This window comes from Amia ocellicauda, chromosome 7 (genome assembly GCF_036373705.1).
Source record: "Amia ocellicauda isolate fAmiCal2 chromosome 7, fAmiCal2.hap1, whole genome shotgun sequence".
NCBI classification, from domain to species: Eukaryota; Metazoa; Chordata; class Actinopteri; order Amiiformes; family Amiidae; genus Amia; species Amia ocellicauda.
In genome coordinates this window covers 25,831,244-25,849,220 of record NC_089856.1, presented here as the reverse complement: position 1 = coordinate 25,849,220, position 17,977 = coordinate 25,831,244, and the positions used below count along the sequence as shown (strand labels likewise).

The window sequence follows — 17,977 nt, the reverse complement described above, 5'->3', positions numbered from 1 at the left end:
TCTCTCCGAGTAGGACTTTCCCTTCAGACCTGGAATAAGTCTGGTTGCTCTCCTCTGAACTGCCTCTAGAGCAGCGATATCTTTCCTGAACTGTGGAGCCCAGAACTGTACACAGTATTTCAGATGAGGCCTAACTAGTGCATTGTGCATTGTCTTAACATTACTTCCCTTGTTATAAATTCTACACTTTTGACAATATACCATAACATTCTGTTTGCCTTTTTTATTGCTTCCCCACATTGTTTGGATGGAGAAAGTGAGGAGTCCACTTACACTCCTGGATTGAGATCTGGGGAATTTGGAGGCCAAGTCAACACCTTGAATTCGTGATTCATCAGCCAGGCCACCTTCTTCCATTGCTCCGTGGTCCAGTTCTGATGCTTAGGTGCCCATTGTAGGTGCTTTTGGCAGTGGACAGGGATCAGCATGGGCACCCTGACTGGTCTACAGCTACGCAGCCCCATACGCAACAAACTGCGATGCACTGTGTGTTCTGACACCTTTCTATCAGAACCAGCATTAACTTTTTCAGCAATTTGAGCTACAGTAGCTCGTCTGTTGGAGCCTTGGCCACCCATGTTGCCGGTTCACTGCTTTTCCTTCCTTGGACCACTTTTGATAGGTACTGACCACTGCAGACCGCAAGAGCTGCAGGTTTGGAGATGCTCTGACCCAGTCATCTAGCCATCACAATTTGGCCCTTGTCAAAGTCACTCAGATCCTTACGCTTGCTCATTTTTCCTGCTTCTAACACATAAACTTTGAGGACAAAATCTTCACTTGCTGCATAATATATCCCACCCACTGACAGGTGCCATGATAACGAGATTATCAGTGTTATTCACTTCACCTGTCAGTGGTCATAATGTTATGGCTGATCGGTGTAGATTAGAATAATCATTAATATAGATTAGATAAATGCTGTTACATTCTATTGTTCGGGGAGACTAACTGATGGGACCTTCCCAAAATTAATCCCAAGCTGGCTTGTTAAATAAATATATTATTTTTTGCATTTCAAAGCCTCCTTTACTTCTTTAAAAGGTTCTTCAGGATTAAATAGATTCTGAAGAGAGATGTGACCTGCAACAATGAGCTCAACGCATGGTGCTTTTAATTTATTATAATGTTCTTAAGTTCTTATGTTATGTTCTTATAATCTTACTGTATCTTACATCTGAACCTGTTTACATTTCCCAGTTTTGCAGTGCCATCTGGAGACTTTCACACCTAAGGGAGTCACAGTTTTGCTCTTGGTATCTACAGCTAATCTTTGCACATCCCTTAGAAAACAAGGAAGTTACTTTTAGTAATTTGTTTTAATGCTTTTAATGTAAACAGCTTAATTTGAATTTCTTGGAAAGTGTTTTTTTTTTAATGTTAGTACATTCAACAAGAGTTTTTGCCAGCCATACTAAGGAAGACTTTTTCAGAAGTAAGCAACTAGTAGTGTATTCAAGAGTATCATGGCCTCTTTACCTTAGTTTTGAAAGCTTAATTGTGTCAGAAAGGCCTTGGGTGGAGATAACACATTAACACACAAAACCATAAGTTATGTATGGAAATATTTTTTTAAACACATTCCATTGAACTGTACATGCACCAAAAAGTCACAAACATGAAGACATATAAACATTGCTAATTTGTAATGCTTACATTAAGTACAACAATAAACAAACCACAAAAATAACATTATTAGTGATTTTTACAGATATTGTAGAATTATCTTTCTTACCAGATAGCTGGTTATCAAGCTAATACCTGCCTAATATTTAGTGTGACGCTATCAGATTTATTCAAGATGTATTATTTACAACAGAGCCACAAAAGGTATCTGCCTTATATGAATTATGCTACAATACAGCATAACATTCCAACTATAGCAAGAACAGCAATATTCTAAGACAAATCAATGCCCTGTATGTTATGGTTGTACATTGTATACCCCATCTTTATAACTGGATTTATTTAAGGACATCACATAAGTCACCGAAACACAATACAAGATGATCAAAGTCCATTTGATCTGAACCCATTATCTTCAATTTCCACTGCCTTAGTCTGAAACACCATTTTATACTTTTGTTTAGGTGTGACCCTATTTGTATAAAGACAACATCATGAGAGCAGTCCTTGATATTTTCTAGAATTTTCTAGAACTATCTTATGGAAGTTTTTCTGGGATTCCTCCAATCAGTTTAAACCTTGACATATTTTCTCCTGTGTATGAAGCAGACTGAGTATTTCTGAGCCAGAATGGAGCAATGGAAAAAAACAACAACGATTTCATTGTTGTTTTATGGTTTAGTTTGTTTTATTTATGTATTTATTTGTTTATTTATTTTGTAGGGGCCAAATCTCTCTCAAAGTTAACTGTAAATTGTCGGTCTCCCTTAGGTTTGTAGAAGGCCAAGGCAGGAAATCTTCATTGCTGCAGTCTTTGCAAATGTGGCTGTCTAAATGAATCATAGCATTTCACTCCTAACTAGACTCATAACTCAAAACTCCTAACTAGACAAATACATGACTGCGTTTGCCACCCATACTGTACAATGGAATTCATGTCAATACATGGATAGCAGCCATCACAGGAAAATACTCTTAAAACACTTGACAGATATTTTACATCAATAGCAAATGTTACAGTAGAAGAAACACCTTTCATACCAAAATGAGTAGTTCAGAATTAACAATACCCCAGCATCAAACTATCACATATTTATATAATAAAGTACTGTAAGTGGGTTCCACAATCACATGGTATTGATAAGATTATAATGCAGAAACAAAAATCTGCAAGAAGGAACAAGGAAAAGCCCAAGTTCACAATAGGCCTAAACAGCCTAAACAAAAGCTAGTTCCCTTTTTAAAAACAATCTATATTAGATCAGACAGATTATAATTTAACTGCAGGCTCTAACATCACACTAACATTTTTTTTTTTTTGTATTACATTATTTTAAATTCTTTTAAAACTCTAACACAATCAAATTTGACTTCTCACAAAGTTGTAAATATACAGGTTTTACAGTGTAGTACTGTGCATAAAACATACCATCACCCTAATTAAAAAACAAAAAGTTTGTCATGAATGTAAACTTCAGATTCTGTTTGGTATTAATTCCGTGCATGTTTTTATATTTTTTAAATTTTGTTATGAGAAAGCTACTGGAATTAGCATCTGTAACAGCCCTAAATAGCTCATAAAATTTAAACAACAAAAATAACTCTGTACATGTTTAGACTATATCTGAGTAACGAAGCACTCTGTACATACGTTGGTTCTAGTTCATGCTGTTCTTAATCTCACAGACATGCATTCACACACGTTTCATAAATACATTAAAATAAATTAAGGCAGATTTTTATTTTTTAATTGGGGGTAAGATTAGGCTGAAAATAACATAAAAATTGTGAATTCACTGGTCGGCAGAAAAAGTGAATTAAATATGTTTGAGTTTAAATGGGGGTCTTTGGCTGGGCATATGTACTATGTCAAAAGACCAGGTTACATAAAAACTAGGACCCAGATAAAAATCTAAACTTTGTCCTCCCCCAACAAATCACTAATTACAAACAGTTCTCAACCCAATTGAACACCTATTAAAGATTCTGGACCAACGTTTTAGACAGCGCTCTCTACCACCACTACCATCATCATCAAAACACGAAATGAGGGAATATCTTTTGGAAGAATGGTGTTCCATCCCTCCAGTAGAGTCCCAGAGACTCGTTGAATCTGTGCCAAGATCATTGAAGCTGTTCTGGCAGCTCGTGGTGGCCCAACACCTTTATGTTGAATTTTCCTTTAATTTGCCACCAGTCTGTATCTCCTGTATTGGGTATTATATACAAGTAGAAGCAAATGGCTTCTGACAATCAATTGGATACATATCTGCAATAAATGGATAGGTCAGAATTTGGTATAGGCCTAGGCCAAAGACCCATATGCCAAGTGCAATTTCAAATGTTGATGCCTATCTGGCCACTGAGTAAGACGCAGGATGATTCTGTCAAACAGAAACCTGTCCCCTGTAGTTTGGAATTTGTGGATCAAAGTTTTGATTTAGTCTCGGCCAAGTTCCATTTCATATTTCCATCTAAAGAGTGAGCCAAGTGGAAAAACCTGATACATTGTAATAAAAGTAAAATATATGATGTGCAGAAGTATATTATTTATGTTACCAGCTACTTGAAACAAGGCTTATAGAAATAAGACAATACACACAACGCAGCACACTCTGGGAGCTACAAATGGATTACATTTGGTACAGAACAATGGAATGCTGCATACTTTACAACACATCAGCTTTTTTAGGAGCAGGATTCTGAGATCAAACAGAAAGATCTAAATACTTTCCAGAAAAGTCTTGGAGATCATTTGAAAGAGCATTTTCCTCTCCAATAATTCAGAAATAAAAACGATGTTTCAATGGGGCATCAAGTTGTGTCCAAGTAGAAACAATTCTCTCAACTGAACCCTTTTCAACTTTGCTCACAAGAATTACAGAAAGAACACAGAGGTATGGAAAAAGAAAGTGTACTAAAATTCAAGATTTATTAAAAAAATTACTCATCGTAATAGACTGTATCATATTTAAACTAGTCTTAGGCCAGGATTAAATCAAATTTTTGACCCATCCACCATTGTTTGCAAGAAATGTTCTCCTTTCACCCAAAACTATGATACTAAACTAAATCCAGGAATTTGCAGTTTGTGGTTGTGTCTGGTTTTTTTATTTACCTTGGGCCTTTCTCTTTCACCATTTTGATTGCTTTTCTCATCACAATTTCTGTTTTTTTTATTAATGTATTTTTCATGTGTTTGAACCCAAATTAAAAAAATATAATTTTAGTGTCTGTGATTTTTCTGAAATATATATTTGGGTTAAAGTTTTCCCCTGCTTGTGCTGACACCTCCAGGTCCTTTATGTTAGAAAGTGGTTTCAGCCCTGCAACCCCAAACATTTTCCCTATAGAAAAATGAATTAAATACCATTTGCTGCTGTTCTAGAATTATCTGGCATCACATAAGGGAATAGGTTTATTTGCTGTTAAATGCAATGTTTCCAACCCCCTATAGGAAATTGAACTCATTTTGGTAGAAAGACTGGGGTGGGAGCTGGTTATGGGAGGTGCGCACCTCAGCAGGCGAATTAAGTGTTTTCGGAAATTATTCCCCACAAACCCGTAAAGGATGGGGTTGAGGCAGCTGTTTAGGTAAGCAATGCAGATGGTGAACGGCATGACAGTGTCGACAATGTCAAGAATGCGACAATTCTTGATGATGTGCAGGTGAGCCAGCAAGTCCATTAAGTGGAATATCTGGTGTGGCACCCAACACAGGAAGAAAGCAACAACGACGGCTGCCAGCATCATGAGGACCTCGTCGCTGCGGGACTTGGTCTTCTGGATCTGATAGGCTTCTAGGAGGGCCTTCCCGATGAGGCAGTAGCAGGTTATGATGATCACAAAGGGAATCAGAAAGCCGAAGATGCTCTTGATTAGGCCCACACCTACCAAGATGTGATTAAGTTTGTCTTTCTCGTACAGGAACCCGCACACAGTGATGTTGAGGCTTTTCAAGTAGATGATGTCACGGAACCATATGGACGGCACGCTCAGCAGGAAGGAGAAGATCCAGATTAAAATGCAGGTGATGCGGGCGTAGAACACAGTGCGTCTTGGGCGGGACTTCACTGGGTGCACGATGGCCAGGTATCGGTCAATGCTCATGCCAGTGAGCAGGAACACGCTGGTGTACAGGTTGAACGTCACCAAACCAGCACTGGCTTTGCAAAAGAAAGCCCCGAAAGGCCACTGGTAGCCCATGGCTGTGTAAGTGGCCCACAGTGGCAGAGTGATCAGGAACGTGAGGTCAGACAAAGCCAGGTTGAGTATGAAGACATTGGCGACTGTTTTCAATTTAATGTAACAGTAAATGGCTGCCACCACCATACTGTTCCCCACTATGCCTATAATGAAGTTACAGCTGTACACTACAGGGATCAAAGTGAAAACAAAGGTGTGCCTCCCAGACCGGCTGCAGTTCAATGAAACTTCCTTTGTGGAATTCATCACTTTGCTTTTACTCCTATGTGTTTAAGGTATGACCAATTTGTCCTTCAAACTGGGGGATAGGTCTTCCACCTCTGGAAGGAGTCTCAGGGTGGAGTGCACTCAGCTTCCTGTGAAGAACACAACACAGATGTCAAACAATCTGTTATCACCCCCACCACACACACACACAAACACACACACACACACACACACGCACACACACACACTGTAAACTTCAGTTTTACAAGCATTTTAACATTTCTGGGATGTATTTATTTTTACACCTTGTCATTAAACATTAATTCACCATTGGGGACTGTTTTACTTTAAGAACACATTACCACCAGTTTCTAAAATTCATATTTTCTTCCCAGTACTAAAATATGAGCATTGTATTATTACTAATCACATCACTGATCATTATGTTGACTGTCTAGATGCATTACTAAAGTAAAACACTCTTACAAAGAGCACACATAAGACTTATTGTCCTAATATTGTCCATATTTCCTCAATATGATTTTGCACTACTATTTACTTGAATGAATCTGTAAGGAGTGATTTCTGTGTACTGCATGTCTAACTTGACAATCTATCAAAACACAAAGATAGGACTATATAAAACATAGGGGTTAAATCTCTTAGCACACCATCCATCAAAATAAGGATTCATAGGCACATAAAAATGCCTATATTTAACCCTGCTATAAATATGCATAATGCACGACAATAGTAAATGTATGCTATCATCTCACTTGCTAAGGGAGTTGATGTTTTCTTAAAAAAATAAGTTTTGTATTCTAATTTATACAGTAATTAATAAACATGCCTTTTATTATCCAAAACAAATGTATTACTAAAATGTGTCTGGGTTAATATTGAGATTAACATTCTCTGGGTGACAATTTTCTAAGAATAACTCTTATGTTCATCTGTACTTCCTGCACCTGAGAATATCTGCTCAGCAGACACCTAAATAAACAGAACGGCTAGACACTCTGGAATAGTAACCCTAATGTGTGAGAAAACCCAACCTGCTAGAATGAACTGAGCATGAAGTTAACCTTGTGCAAAACCAAACCTTCCAACTAACACAGAGAAATATATATATATATATTAGCTTTTTATAATATAATTTCCTTTTCTGCACTTCCATTGTATCTTTTTTACAGGTAATCTACTGACTTCCCACCACCTGTAATTTAGAAATATTGATAGCTTCCCTTGAAATTTGTTCATTGTAGAATGGTATTTTAGCTTAAGAGCACAAACATAAATAACAACAGTACATCTTGCTAAACGAAAAGCTTAGTTAAAAACAACAAAAAATGAAATAATACATTTAAAAATAAAAGGCGTTTTATTTTCACTGACTTTCACATTATTGTTTAATAACGGCTTTAAAATTGTCCCAATTAGAACATATGTTATTATTATTATTATTATTATTATTATTATTATTATTATTATTATTATTATTAATATTAATATAACACCTAACAAAATAACATAATATATATTTATTTATTATACCCTGCTGTATATTAGCATGCAACGTGTGTAAAAGTATTTTTCTTTCTAAGAAAATTGCTGCATTAGAATGTACAAGGGAGGGTTGACCTGCAGTATCAGTGAAATACCACAAGGCGTCAGTCTGGTTCTTCATTTAAAAATAAACTCTAAACGAACAATTCCACATGGACAACAAGACAGGGGAAATGACCCATCTGTATCAAGATTCAAAGTAATTAAATTATTATTTATTCAAATCTTTGGTAACTAAGCAGATTTATTATGAGCTTACTTTGGGGTATTCATATGTGACAGAGCTCAATTTATATGGTCTCCAGCACAGGATATTTTTGGTCAGATAATATTTCTTGTACCCATGAAAATATCTGCTGTCAAGTACACATTTGTAATTTGCTATTATCCAACATAAAGTCACAGAAAATAAAGGTTGAAAACATACAGCCAGAAAAAAAGATTAAAATAAAACCTTGATCAGGATATCATTGTGAAAAGCAGAAAACAAGCACGTGACTTTAGACTTTAGTAGAGTGTTCTATTTGGCAGAACCTGTGAGCATTTGGAGACGGACATGCAACAGATGTCAAAGGGAAAAAAAATTAAAAAGGAGTTCTCATATTCATTTCCTGTTGACACTTATCTGTGACTCATTGAAAGCTCTAGGGTGTCTAGTGTTTGTCAAGCTACTGATCCACATTAATTGTCACCCCATAAATAGAGTTGCAGAGATAAGACAAGGATTGTAGCAGGACGAGATGTACTTTAAAATAGAAAATGCCTCACAGTACATATTTGGTACAGCAATGTCTGCCCTTGTTTATATCTTCTAATTGTTAGATTGAAATACCTCAAATAAATAAATACAAACATCAATAGTAATTTATTTATTTATTTGCTATTGACACAGTGAAAAACCTGCTGGCTGCTTGTTGTCAAAACAGACCATTCCTTTTCAATTATCTTTCAATTAAATACAAATACTGTCTTAGACATTCTTTTTTTTTAGAGCAAGGTGGAAAGCTTTTATTTAGTCATCATGGCAATTAGCACAAAATCTGGAGAGCTGTATCTATACGGTCTCCCTAGAGAATCCCAGCAGTACTAACGTGATAGTGCCAGACTTCAGCCTAGGGGCAGTCACAGTTCCTCCAGTCCCCAGCAGAGGAGGAGGGGAGTCCAATCAACAGGACCACTGCAGTGGCTGATAATGTAATTGGGGCTCAATGCTGTGGCAGCTCAGAGACTTTGAGGCTTGGAAAATGTTCCACTGTCCCGCAAACTAGTGGAGCTTTTGGTCCTGAACCACTCGTGAAAAATGCCTTCATAACAGCTCCTATCAAAACATCTTACATCTTCCATCTCATTCAAAGGACTTGCTCAAGGTGTCAGATGAAGAACTATGGTTTGAACCTGTAATAATCTGGTAACCTTCCCTTTCCATTACTAGTGGACCACCTTATTAGTCTTCGTACTGCAACAAGTTGTTATTTGATATCAGCTACCTAGTTTTCTACATAGTGATGCTTTGCTAAAAGGGAGAAATAGCTGGTATGTGGGAGAAGGTGTTTGTGACAACTGGGCTTCAGTGCAGCAGGATTGTTTAAGGTGTGGACCCAGGAGGACTGATTGGGGAACATTTCTAACGTGGGCTGGAGTGAATATGACCACTCCAAGACTAGACTATGTACACTGAATTCCCTGCAGTGGAGACTGTTAAAGAAGGAGTTTGTTACAGAAAGAGTGTTTTATAGCCTTATGGGTGTAGGGGACAGGCAAGTGTGATTGTTCTGTGATTCCCTGACTATACAGATGGGTGACAAATTAAAGGAAGAACCTGAATAAATGAGTGGAGGAACATGACAAATGCAGATGCCTCTAAAGAGGTGTACTACATGATACAATAAAGCAATTAAAATCCTATCATGCTCTGTGGTATGTATAAAAATGCTGAGCAGGCCCAGTTCTCAACCCAATTGAACACCTATGGGAGATTTTGAACCGACATGTTAGACATCACTCTCCAGCACCATCATCAAAACACCAAATGAGGGAATATCTTTTGGATGAATGGTGTTCCATCCCTACAGTAGAGTTCAGAGACTTGTAGAATCTGTGCCAAGAGCATTGAAACTGTTCTGGCGGCTTGTGTTGGCCCAACACCTTACTGAGACAATTTATGTTGGTTTTTCCTTTAATCTGTCACCCGTCTGTATATATACAATTCATAATATGGTATAATACTGAATAAGAACCTGACTAGCTATCTGTAAATGCCTGAAATCTTGACCCCGTTTGCACATGCTGTACGGTTGTCTCGGTGTATGAAGGAGTGTGCTACTAAGCTGCACAGTTAATGCATTCTTTGAAAAATAACTTCCTGTGTAAACTAACAAAGATATTAGTTGCAGATGTGCTGGATTATTGCATCTGGAAGATGTCATGGTGCCAAAGGCAACAAAATTATGAAATATCACTCACTTTGTTTCCTCTCAAGACCGAGTTTGCAATAAAATGAATGACACAGATGTCACAAGCTAGATTTCTAAGTTTTCTTTAGTTAATGATTATGAGTCCTGGGCTGCAGATAATGGCATACAAAAATATGCAATACTATTTTTGATTTTTTAAAATTTAAATTCAAAATAGTTTTGTATCTCAATTTTTTTGTTTTTAATTTTCTGAGATTTTCTGCACATGTTTCTGTTCAAGTTTTAAGTTCCTGGCTTGTACTAAAGCCCTGAAGGAAAACACTGTGCATTTAATCAGTAGGCTGTTGCAAAAAATATGGCACAAAGATAAAGACAGGTATGGAAATGTATATGTAAAGAGGCAGCTTTGGTTTAGTTTTCTTGCCTTTTACATTTTAAGAAGGAGATAACAGAAGAATGTATGTATTGCAGTTTGCTATTTAAGATAATATATATAAACAAATAAATAAATCGATCAATAAATAAAACTGACATATTGACAACCTACTACCATTCCTTGATTTAATATATATATATATATATATATATATATATATATATATATATATATATATATACAGCTCTGGAAAAAAATAAGAGACCACTGCATCAGTTATCAGTTTCTCTGGTTTTACTATTTATAGGTATGTGTTTGGGTAAAATTAACATTTTTGTTTTAATCTATAAACTACTGACAACATTTCTCCCTAATTCCAAATAAAAATATGAATGGAATGGAATGGCTGCCATACATGTAGAGATGCTGAATTTAAGAAAAATAATACATTTAATACATAAATTAACAACAATAAATTTTGCTATGTTGGGCAAGGTTAGGGCTGGGATTATTCAGGATAGAATTGGATTGAATCTTTAACCTAAGGTGATGATAGACAGGAAGCCAAACAAACACAACCTATTGTGAAAAGACCATTAAAGGATAGTCAAGTTTAACCTACAAAAATGTTTCAAAATATTTATAAGAAACAATTGTATACAAAAGGGGGCTGTATAGTTTCTATAAGTGTTTAATTAGAAAATTATAATCTGTTAATATCTGTAGTACACGCAGTTTCATACAAGCTGTTTTATTTATGAAGGGGACACCAGTTTCAAACATGTTGCAGTAGTGGCTGATACTGAACAGCTGCTTGTGACAGAAGGATCTAGGTAGCAGAGTGGTTGAGGTAAAATAACTAGTAACCAAAGTTCAAGCATCAACTTTTCCAGTAACTTTCTGATTGTCACCCTGAGCTAGTCATGCACTTGGCCCACCCTCACCTAGTCCTTCAGAAGAGATGGACATACAAGGTGTTGTTGAGCGTGTTAGCATAGATCACTCCTAGACTTTTTGGATAAAAACATCTGCTATAAATTAATATTCTTACCAAGTATCTCTGCAGATTTAAGATTTAATTTCTTAATTGCAGTAGGAACAGGCACAACATTCATATTTTGTATAAACTGAAGAGTTTCAAGTGACCAATTGATTATGAATGGATTACACTTTTAACTCTACTTTATGCCATAGCAGTACTTTTAGTATGTTTACCAAAGATTTAAGGTCTTTAATGTCTGTAACTGGCCTTTAGCTCACAATACGGTCTACATCTGAACAGAAGGGGGGATAATGCATTGGGAGAGGGTATGTACTGAGTAATTGAGAATCTTTTAAACTACGGACCAGGGGGCAGGGAGCTCTGGCAATGGGAGATGTTCCACTAAGGGAAGAAAACAAAGGGAAACTGCTAGTAGGAAAGTCCTGAAGTGTTTGTACCTCAATGCCAGGAGTATAAGGAACATGATGTTAGACCTAGAAGCCACAGTGCTGGCGGGTGACTATGGTGTTGTAGGAGTGACCGAAACATGGCTTACAGAAAACAATGGGGATGAATACAAGTTGGAAGGATACACACAGTTTAGGAGAGACAGGCAAAATCGAAGAGGGGGTGGGAAATTTGTACCAAAACTTAGCAAATTGAGGACCAAAAAACATTGGCTTAAATTGTTTAATAGAGGTATGCAAAAAAATATCAAGAGAAATAAAATGTTGTATAGCGCATACAAAAGGGATAGAGATGAAACTAAAAACATAGAATATGTTGAACTGCAAAGAGATCTTAAGAAATGGATCAGGAAAGCAAAGAGGGAAATAGTAAGAAACATAGCTCTAGGAGCTAAAACTAATGCAAAGGGCTGTTTTCAATACTACAACAGCAAGAGGTCAATAAAGGAGGAAGTGAAACAGATAAAGGGCAAAAATTGACGTATCCTGGAAAATGAACAAGATATGGCAAATGTTCTCAATTAATATTTCACAGAGGTTTTTACAAAAGAAAAAACGGATTACATGCCACAGGTTAACAATCAGTCCAGTCAAACCCTAAGAGAGATCAGGATAAATGAGGAGGATGTACTAAAGGGACTAGCAGAATTAAAATCAAACAAATCACCTGGGCCAGATGGTATATTTCCAACAGTACTTAAAGAAATGAGGGAAATTACTTTTAGGCCACTAACTCAAATATTCCAAATGACACTTAGAACAGGGGATGTGCCAACTGACTGGAAGACAGCAAATGTCATACCAATCCACAAGAAAGGGGACAAAACTGAGCCAGGAAATTACAGACCAATCAGTCTCACTTGCATCACCTGTAAAATGTTTGAAAAAATTATTAGACAGAAAATAGAGGAGCATCTTAATGAAAACCATATTCTTGGAGATAGTCAACATGGGTTTAGATGAGGCAGATCATGTCTTACTAATTTATTCGAATTTTTTGAACATGTAACTGCAGCTGTAGATCATGTGAAAGCATATGATATGATATACTTAGATTTTCAAAAAGCTTTTGATAAGGTTCCACACCAGAGACTGATCCTCAAATTGGAAGCTGTAGGTATTCTGGGTAATGTAAGTAGATCGATTATGAACTGGTTGATGTATAGGAAACAGAGGGTGTCGATTAAAGGAGTTGCTTCTAACTGGAGTGAGGTTGTTAGTGGAGTTCCACAGGGATCAGAACTAGGGCCTTTGCTTTTTCTAATCTATATTCATGATCTGGACTCTGGGATAGTTAGCAAACTTGTCAAATTTGCCAATGATACTAAAATAGGTGGCTCAGCAGATCTCAGCAGCACAGGCTATTCAAAGGGACTTAGATAATATTCAGTTGTGGGCCGACACCTGGCAGATGAAATTCATTGTGGACAAGTGCAAGGTAATACATGCAGGTAACAAAAATGTCCAGTATAATTACACTATGGGAGGAATAGAACTAGATGAAGTATCACATGAGAAAGACCTAGGAGTCTATGTGGACTCCTCACTTTCTCCATCCAAACAATGTGGGGAAGCAATAAAAAAGGCAAACAATGTTAGGGTATATTGTCAAAAGTGTAGAATTTAAAACAAGGGAAGTAATGTTAAGACTGTACAATGCACTAGTTAGACCTCATCTGGAATACTGTGTACAGTTCTGGGCTCCACACTTCAAGATAGATATCGCTGCTCTAGAGGCAGTTCAGAGGAGAGCAACCAGACTTATTCCAGGTCTGAAGGGAATGTCCTACTCGGAGACACTGAGGGAACTGAACCTTTTCACCCTGGAACAGAGGAGACTACATGGGGACTTGATTCTAGTCTTCAAAATCAAGGTGGGCATCGACCACATCAAACCAGAGGAGCTTTTCCAGATCAGCAGGGACACACGCACCCAGGGACACACATGGAATAAAGGCATTCAAAACAGAAAACAGGAGACACTTCTTCACACAGAGAGTAGTCACAATCTGGAACAAACTCCCCAGCGATGTGGTTGAAGCTGAAAATTTGGGAACATTTAAAAATAGACTGGATAGGATCCTTGGATCACTCAGTTTTTAATGGACACCAAACGAGCACGATGGTCTCCTCTCATTTGTAAACTTTCCTATGTTCTTATTTTCTATACACCTGCATAAATGTATCTGATCCCACACCAGGCAATGCAGAGTATTGCAAATACCTTCCTACCAAATGTTGGTGTTACTGAGAATATTGATAAAAATTCTGCACTAGCCTTTTTCCACAACAAACTACTGCCAACGCTGCGTATGATGTAGAATCTTGGACACAAAAATATGTTTAACTTACATAATCAGTTTGCTATTTGCACCAAGTGCTATAGTACCATCATATGGCACTACTAAGAGAGTTCCATCATAAATACAAGCAATGGAAGTTTAATCATCATCGAAGTTATTCATTAGCACACCATTTCAAGGGTTTACTTTTATCCTGAGAGCGAAGTATTATATATATACGTGTGTATATGTGTGTGTATGTCAAACAATGTCATAAGTATAATTTGGGCATTACGTTGATTTTAGATGCAATTTACCCCATTAAATGAGTGTATAAAAGGTTATAAAAAGGTTTATGCACTTACACAAGGGGCCGAAACAATACAAGATTTAGATGCTTAAGGAAATGAGAATCTGTCCAAGCTATTAAATAAACTATACCCAAGGAAAAGAAAATCTGTGACCTTTTAGTCAGAGTAAGAATATTCTCCCATGGGACTCAATCACGTCTAAATGTAGTTTTATTTAAGTAATTTACTCACAAAACGTTGTGTATATTAGGAAACATCAGTGAGCAGTGTACTTAGGGCTTTTCTTTGTACATTTTGTACGCTTTGCTGACGTAAATACCGTAAAACTTCAATTAAACGCCCCCGGAGTTTATTCCACATAAGTGCTAGAAACCCCGGCGTCAATTGGAGACCGGAGCTTGTGTATTATACATTCATAAATAAAAAGACATTGCGGACTCATGCAGGGTAAGAAGATCAGAAGAGCATGGGAACATTACTTCATTGTAAAAGTAGACTAATAGGCCAGGGTTTTATTTATTTATTTTTAATTATTATTTTCCAAAGATGTAAACAAATCACATTCAATGTATGGTGAACGATACACTCGATTGAAAACAAGATACCGGCAATTCTGTTAGCAGTCTAATATTCGATATACTGTGAACTCTCGCTAAATAAACACAAAGCACTTCAACAAAACTGTGGAAATAGTCTTTAAACCAAACCATCCACATTATACTTAATTAATGCATTGTCTATGTCGCAATTGACAGTTCAATCAGCACAATTGACAGCAAACAAATCTCTCTCTCTCTCTCTCTCTCTCTCTCTCTCTCTCTCTCTCTCTCTCTCTCTATATATATATATATATATATATATATATATATATATATATATATGTGTGTGTGTGTGTGTATGTTTGTAATTGTTTATTGTGGATATTGTCACTGCTTGGTTGTTTGCAGGTGCGCATCGCGTCATAACGCAACAAATAGAGACACTATCTAACGTAAACCGGCGTTTTGTTTACATGGTTATGCAAATCAACCCGGCGACTGGAGACCGGCTGCTGTTTGAGACCCGGCGAGTACTGGACGTTTTACAGTAAGTTGCACTGGTGTTTCTAATAGAAAATCAGGACGCAAGGAAAAAGAACTGGGAAAAAAACAAATAACAACAACAACAACAAAAAGATGAAAAATTTAAAAAGAAAAAAATCTTTAGACTGAAAATCAGATTGAAGAAGCCTTGATTCGCAAAGCACAATTTCCTGCATTTTTTATGCACTAAAGATAAATGACAAAGTAGTTTCTAAAATTACATTTTCATTTATTTTATTTCTTTACAACAAGCCAAATATATATTTCCCATGCCTTACTTTGCAAAAGACAATTTATTTTGGGATTTGTGTTAACATCCATTACAATAAACGAAACACAAACATTCATATAACTTGTCAATGTTATATGTGCATGCTATAATATATGTATTGTAAATAATTCACAGAAATATACTTTAATCATATGACAAAGTCAGGAAATGGTTCTCATGTTTTTGCTATTTACAGTAAGGTGGAAGTCTAAAAGTTTCCTTTACCTGAATCAAATGAAAAACCCTTAAACATATATGAAATATTGAAAAAGGGAATGTAGCCTTTTGCTGTGGAATGAATGGAGACTGATGAAAAACCAAACTATCACAACTGTCCAGAGATCACACTTTAATAAACAATTATACATATTTGACCTATAGTATAGAAGAAATAACATACAATAAAACACAAGCTGTATCAGAAAAAGCCATGTTAACTTAAAATTAACTTATACATTATTTTCCTTACCTTGCAAGACGCTTTAGATGCTGTGAGAGGATCTGTGATCTTCTGGTGTTGAGCGCTCCTTATGTAACTTTGCTGGACAAATAAGTTGTACTCTGATACTGTGAACAGAGGCACACTGCTCATCAGTTCTCAGCTCAGCCCCCCACCCCCGCACACACTTCTCTCATGGTACAGCCCTACTCCAATCTGGGAACCCTCCATCAGCCACCATTTTAAAAGCTCTCTTGTCTTTATTCACAAGTGACCACTTTAAAAGCAGTCCAGTGACTGGCATTCTGAGTGGTTGTATTAATAGCTCTGTCACCTCCATAGCATTTGAACCACATCAGGTTGTTGAGAAAGGAAGCTGGAAGCGGGATTGGTTTTCACTGGTTATCATGGCCAATATTTTTGTTTTCTCCTGCAATGATGTGCCAGCTGTAATTTACAAATCCAACCCCTGCCTCGAGGCACAGTCAATGATATAACTGGGTTTGTGGCAGGTATTAGTAAACAGTCCCAATGCTCGTTCTTTGCCTCTTCCTTGGATTGTGAACATTGACTTTCACACATAAAGGTGCCTCTAAGTATTATATACCTTGATAAACCCAACTTCTGATAGCATATAACTAATTAGCACTTACATTTGAAGTGAAGATGTGAAAAACAATCACATGCTATCTGTAGCATGGCAGGATTCAATACAACACCCAGGAGAGAAATAAACATGTATTTTTTTTTCTCCCTGTGTGTTTAATGTCATATTAGGTATGGTTTATAAAAGGCCTTTAGATTTATCACACAATAGCATTAACCACTATGGAATAGCTGGTTATCTTAAGACTTGAATTGTAACATTTTCTTATATTTGTCATCTCTGCCCCTATTAAGACTCATCTTATAAATGTATGATGTCTGAACGGATAACATGAAAATCTCAGCAGCATCTGGATATTAAACTAAATATCCCACTACTAACTTTATTATTATTATTATTATTATTATTATTATTATTATTATTATTATTATTATTATTATTGTTGTTCTGAACCTTTTTATACTAGAGGATCCTATTATTTTAAGTAACACATAATGGACTATACTGGAATAAGGAAATCCTTTCAATAAGAAAGTTAAAATTGGAACCCTTTTACTGTTATATCACAGGAAAACTAAGATTTGTGTTTCCTGGAACAGGCCCTAAGCCTCTTAGTCCTGTGGTGCTGTCAGTTCTTGCAAGTTGACCTCAGACTTCATTTCCAATTAACTAATTTACCTATTCTCTTGACCTGTCAGCATCATATTTATATCCCATTTATATCGTCAGTTCTTGCAGTCCCTCCCACCCTGAAAAGCAAGAAAATTGGTTTCCTTTTTTTACTCAGGTTTTCCAAATTGGGTTGAACTGGGAAGCCCTTATAACACCTCTCTTGTCAACTAGCTGATGAAGTACTTCCAACAGACATTCAACACTGGCTCATACCTACAATCACATTCTTGTCCTCTGTTGTAGTATGAGCATGTGGCCATAAGATTGGTTGTTTAAGGAGACTGGAATTCTTGACTGTATATACATTCTGTCTCAGTTCTGTCACACAACCACTCATTTGTCTTTCTCATGATCTTACACCCCCCCTTTAAGGGTTTAACTTTGTCTTTCCTCTGCAGTGATGACAAAGCTGTGCTTTATGCAGCACACATAAACTGGGACACTGAAAAAAAAACGACCAAATAACATA

General features: G+C 36.6%; 1 protein-coding gene across 1 annotated transcript; it reads right to left on the bottom strand.

The window, feature by feature from the left end:
• Nucleotides 1-1,226: 1,226 nt before the first annotated feature.
• Nucleotides 1,227-16,347, bottom strand: LOC136753071 (type-1 angiotensin II receptor). The gene is made up of 2 exons (XM_066708889.1): nt 16,260-16,347; nt 1,227-6,188 (listed from the first exon to the last, which is right to left on the bottom strand). The coding sequence occupies exon 2, from the start codon at nt 6,076-6,078 to the stop codon at nt 5,017-5,019; it is 1,062 nt and encodes a 353-aa protein (XP_066564986.1). The 5' UTR covers nt 6,079-6,188; nt 16,260-16,347; the 3' UTR covers nt 1,227-5,016.
• Nucleotides 16,348-17,977: the final 1,630 nt, after the last annotated feature.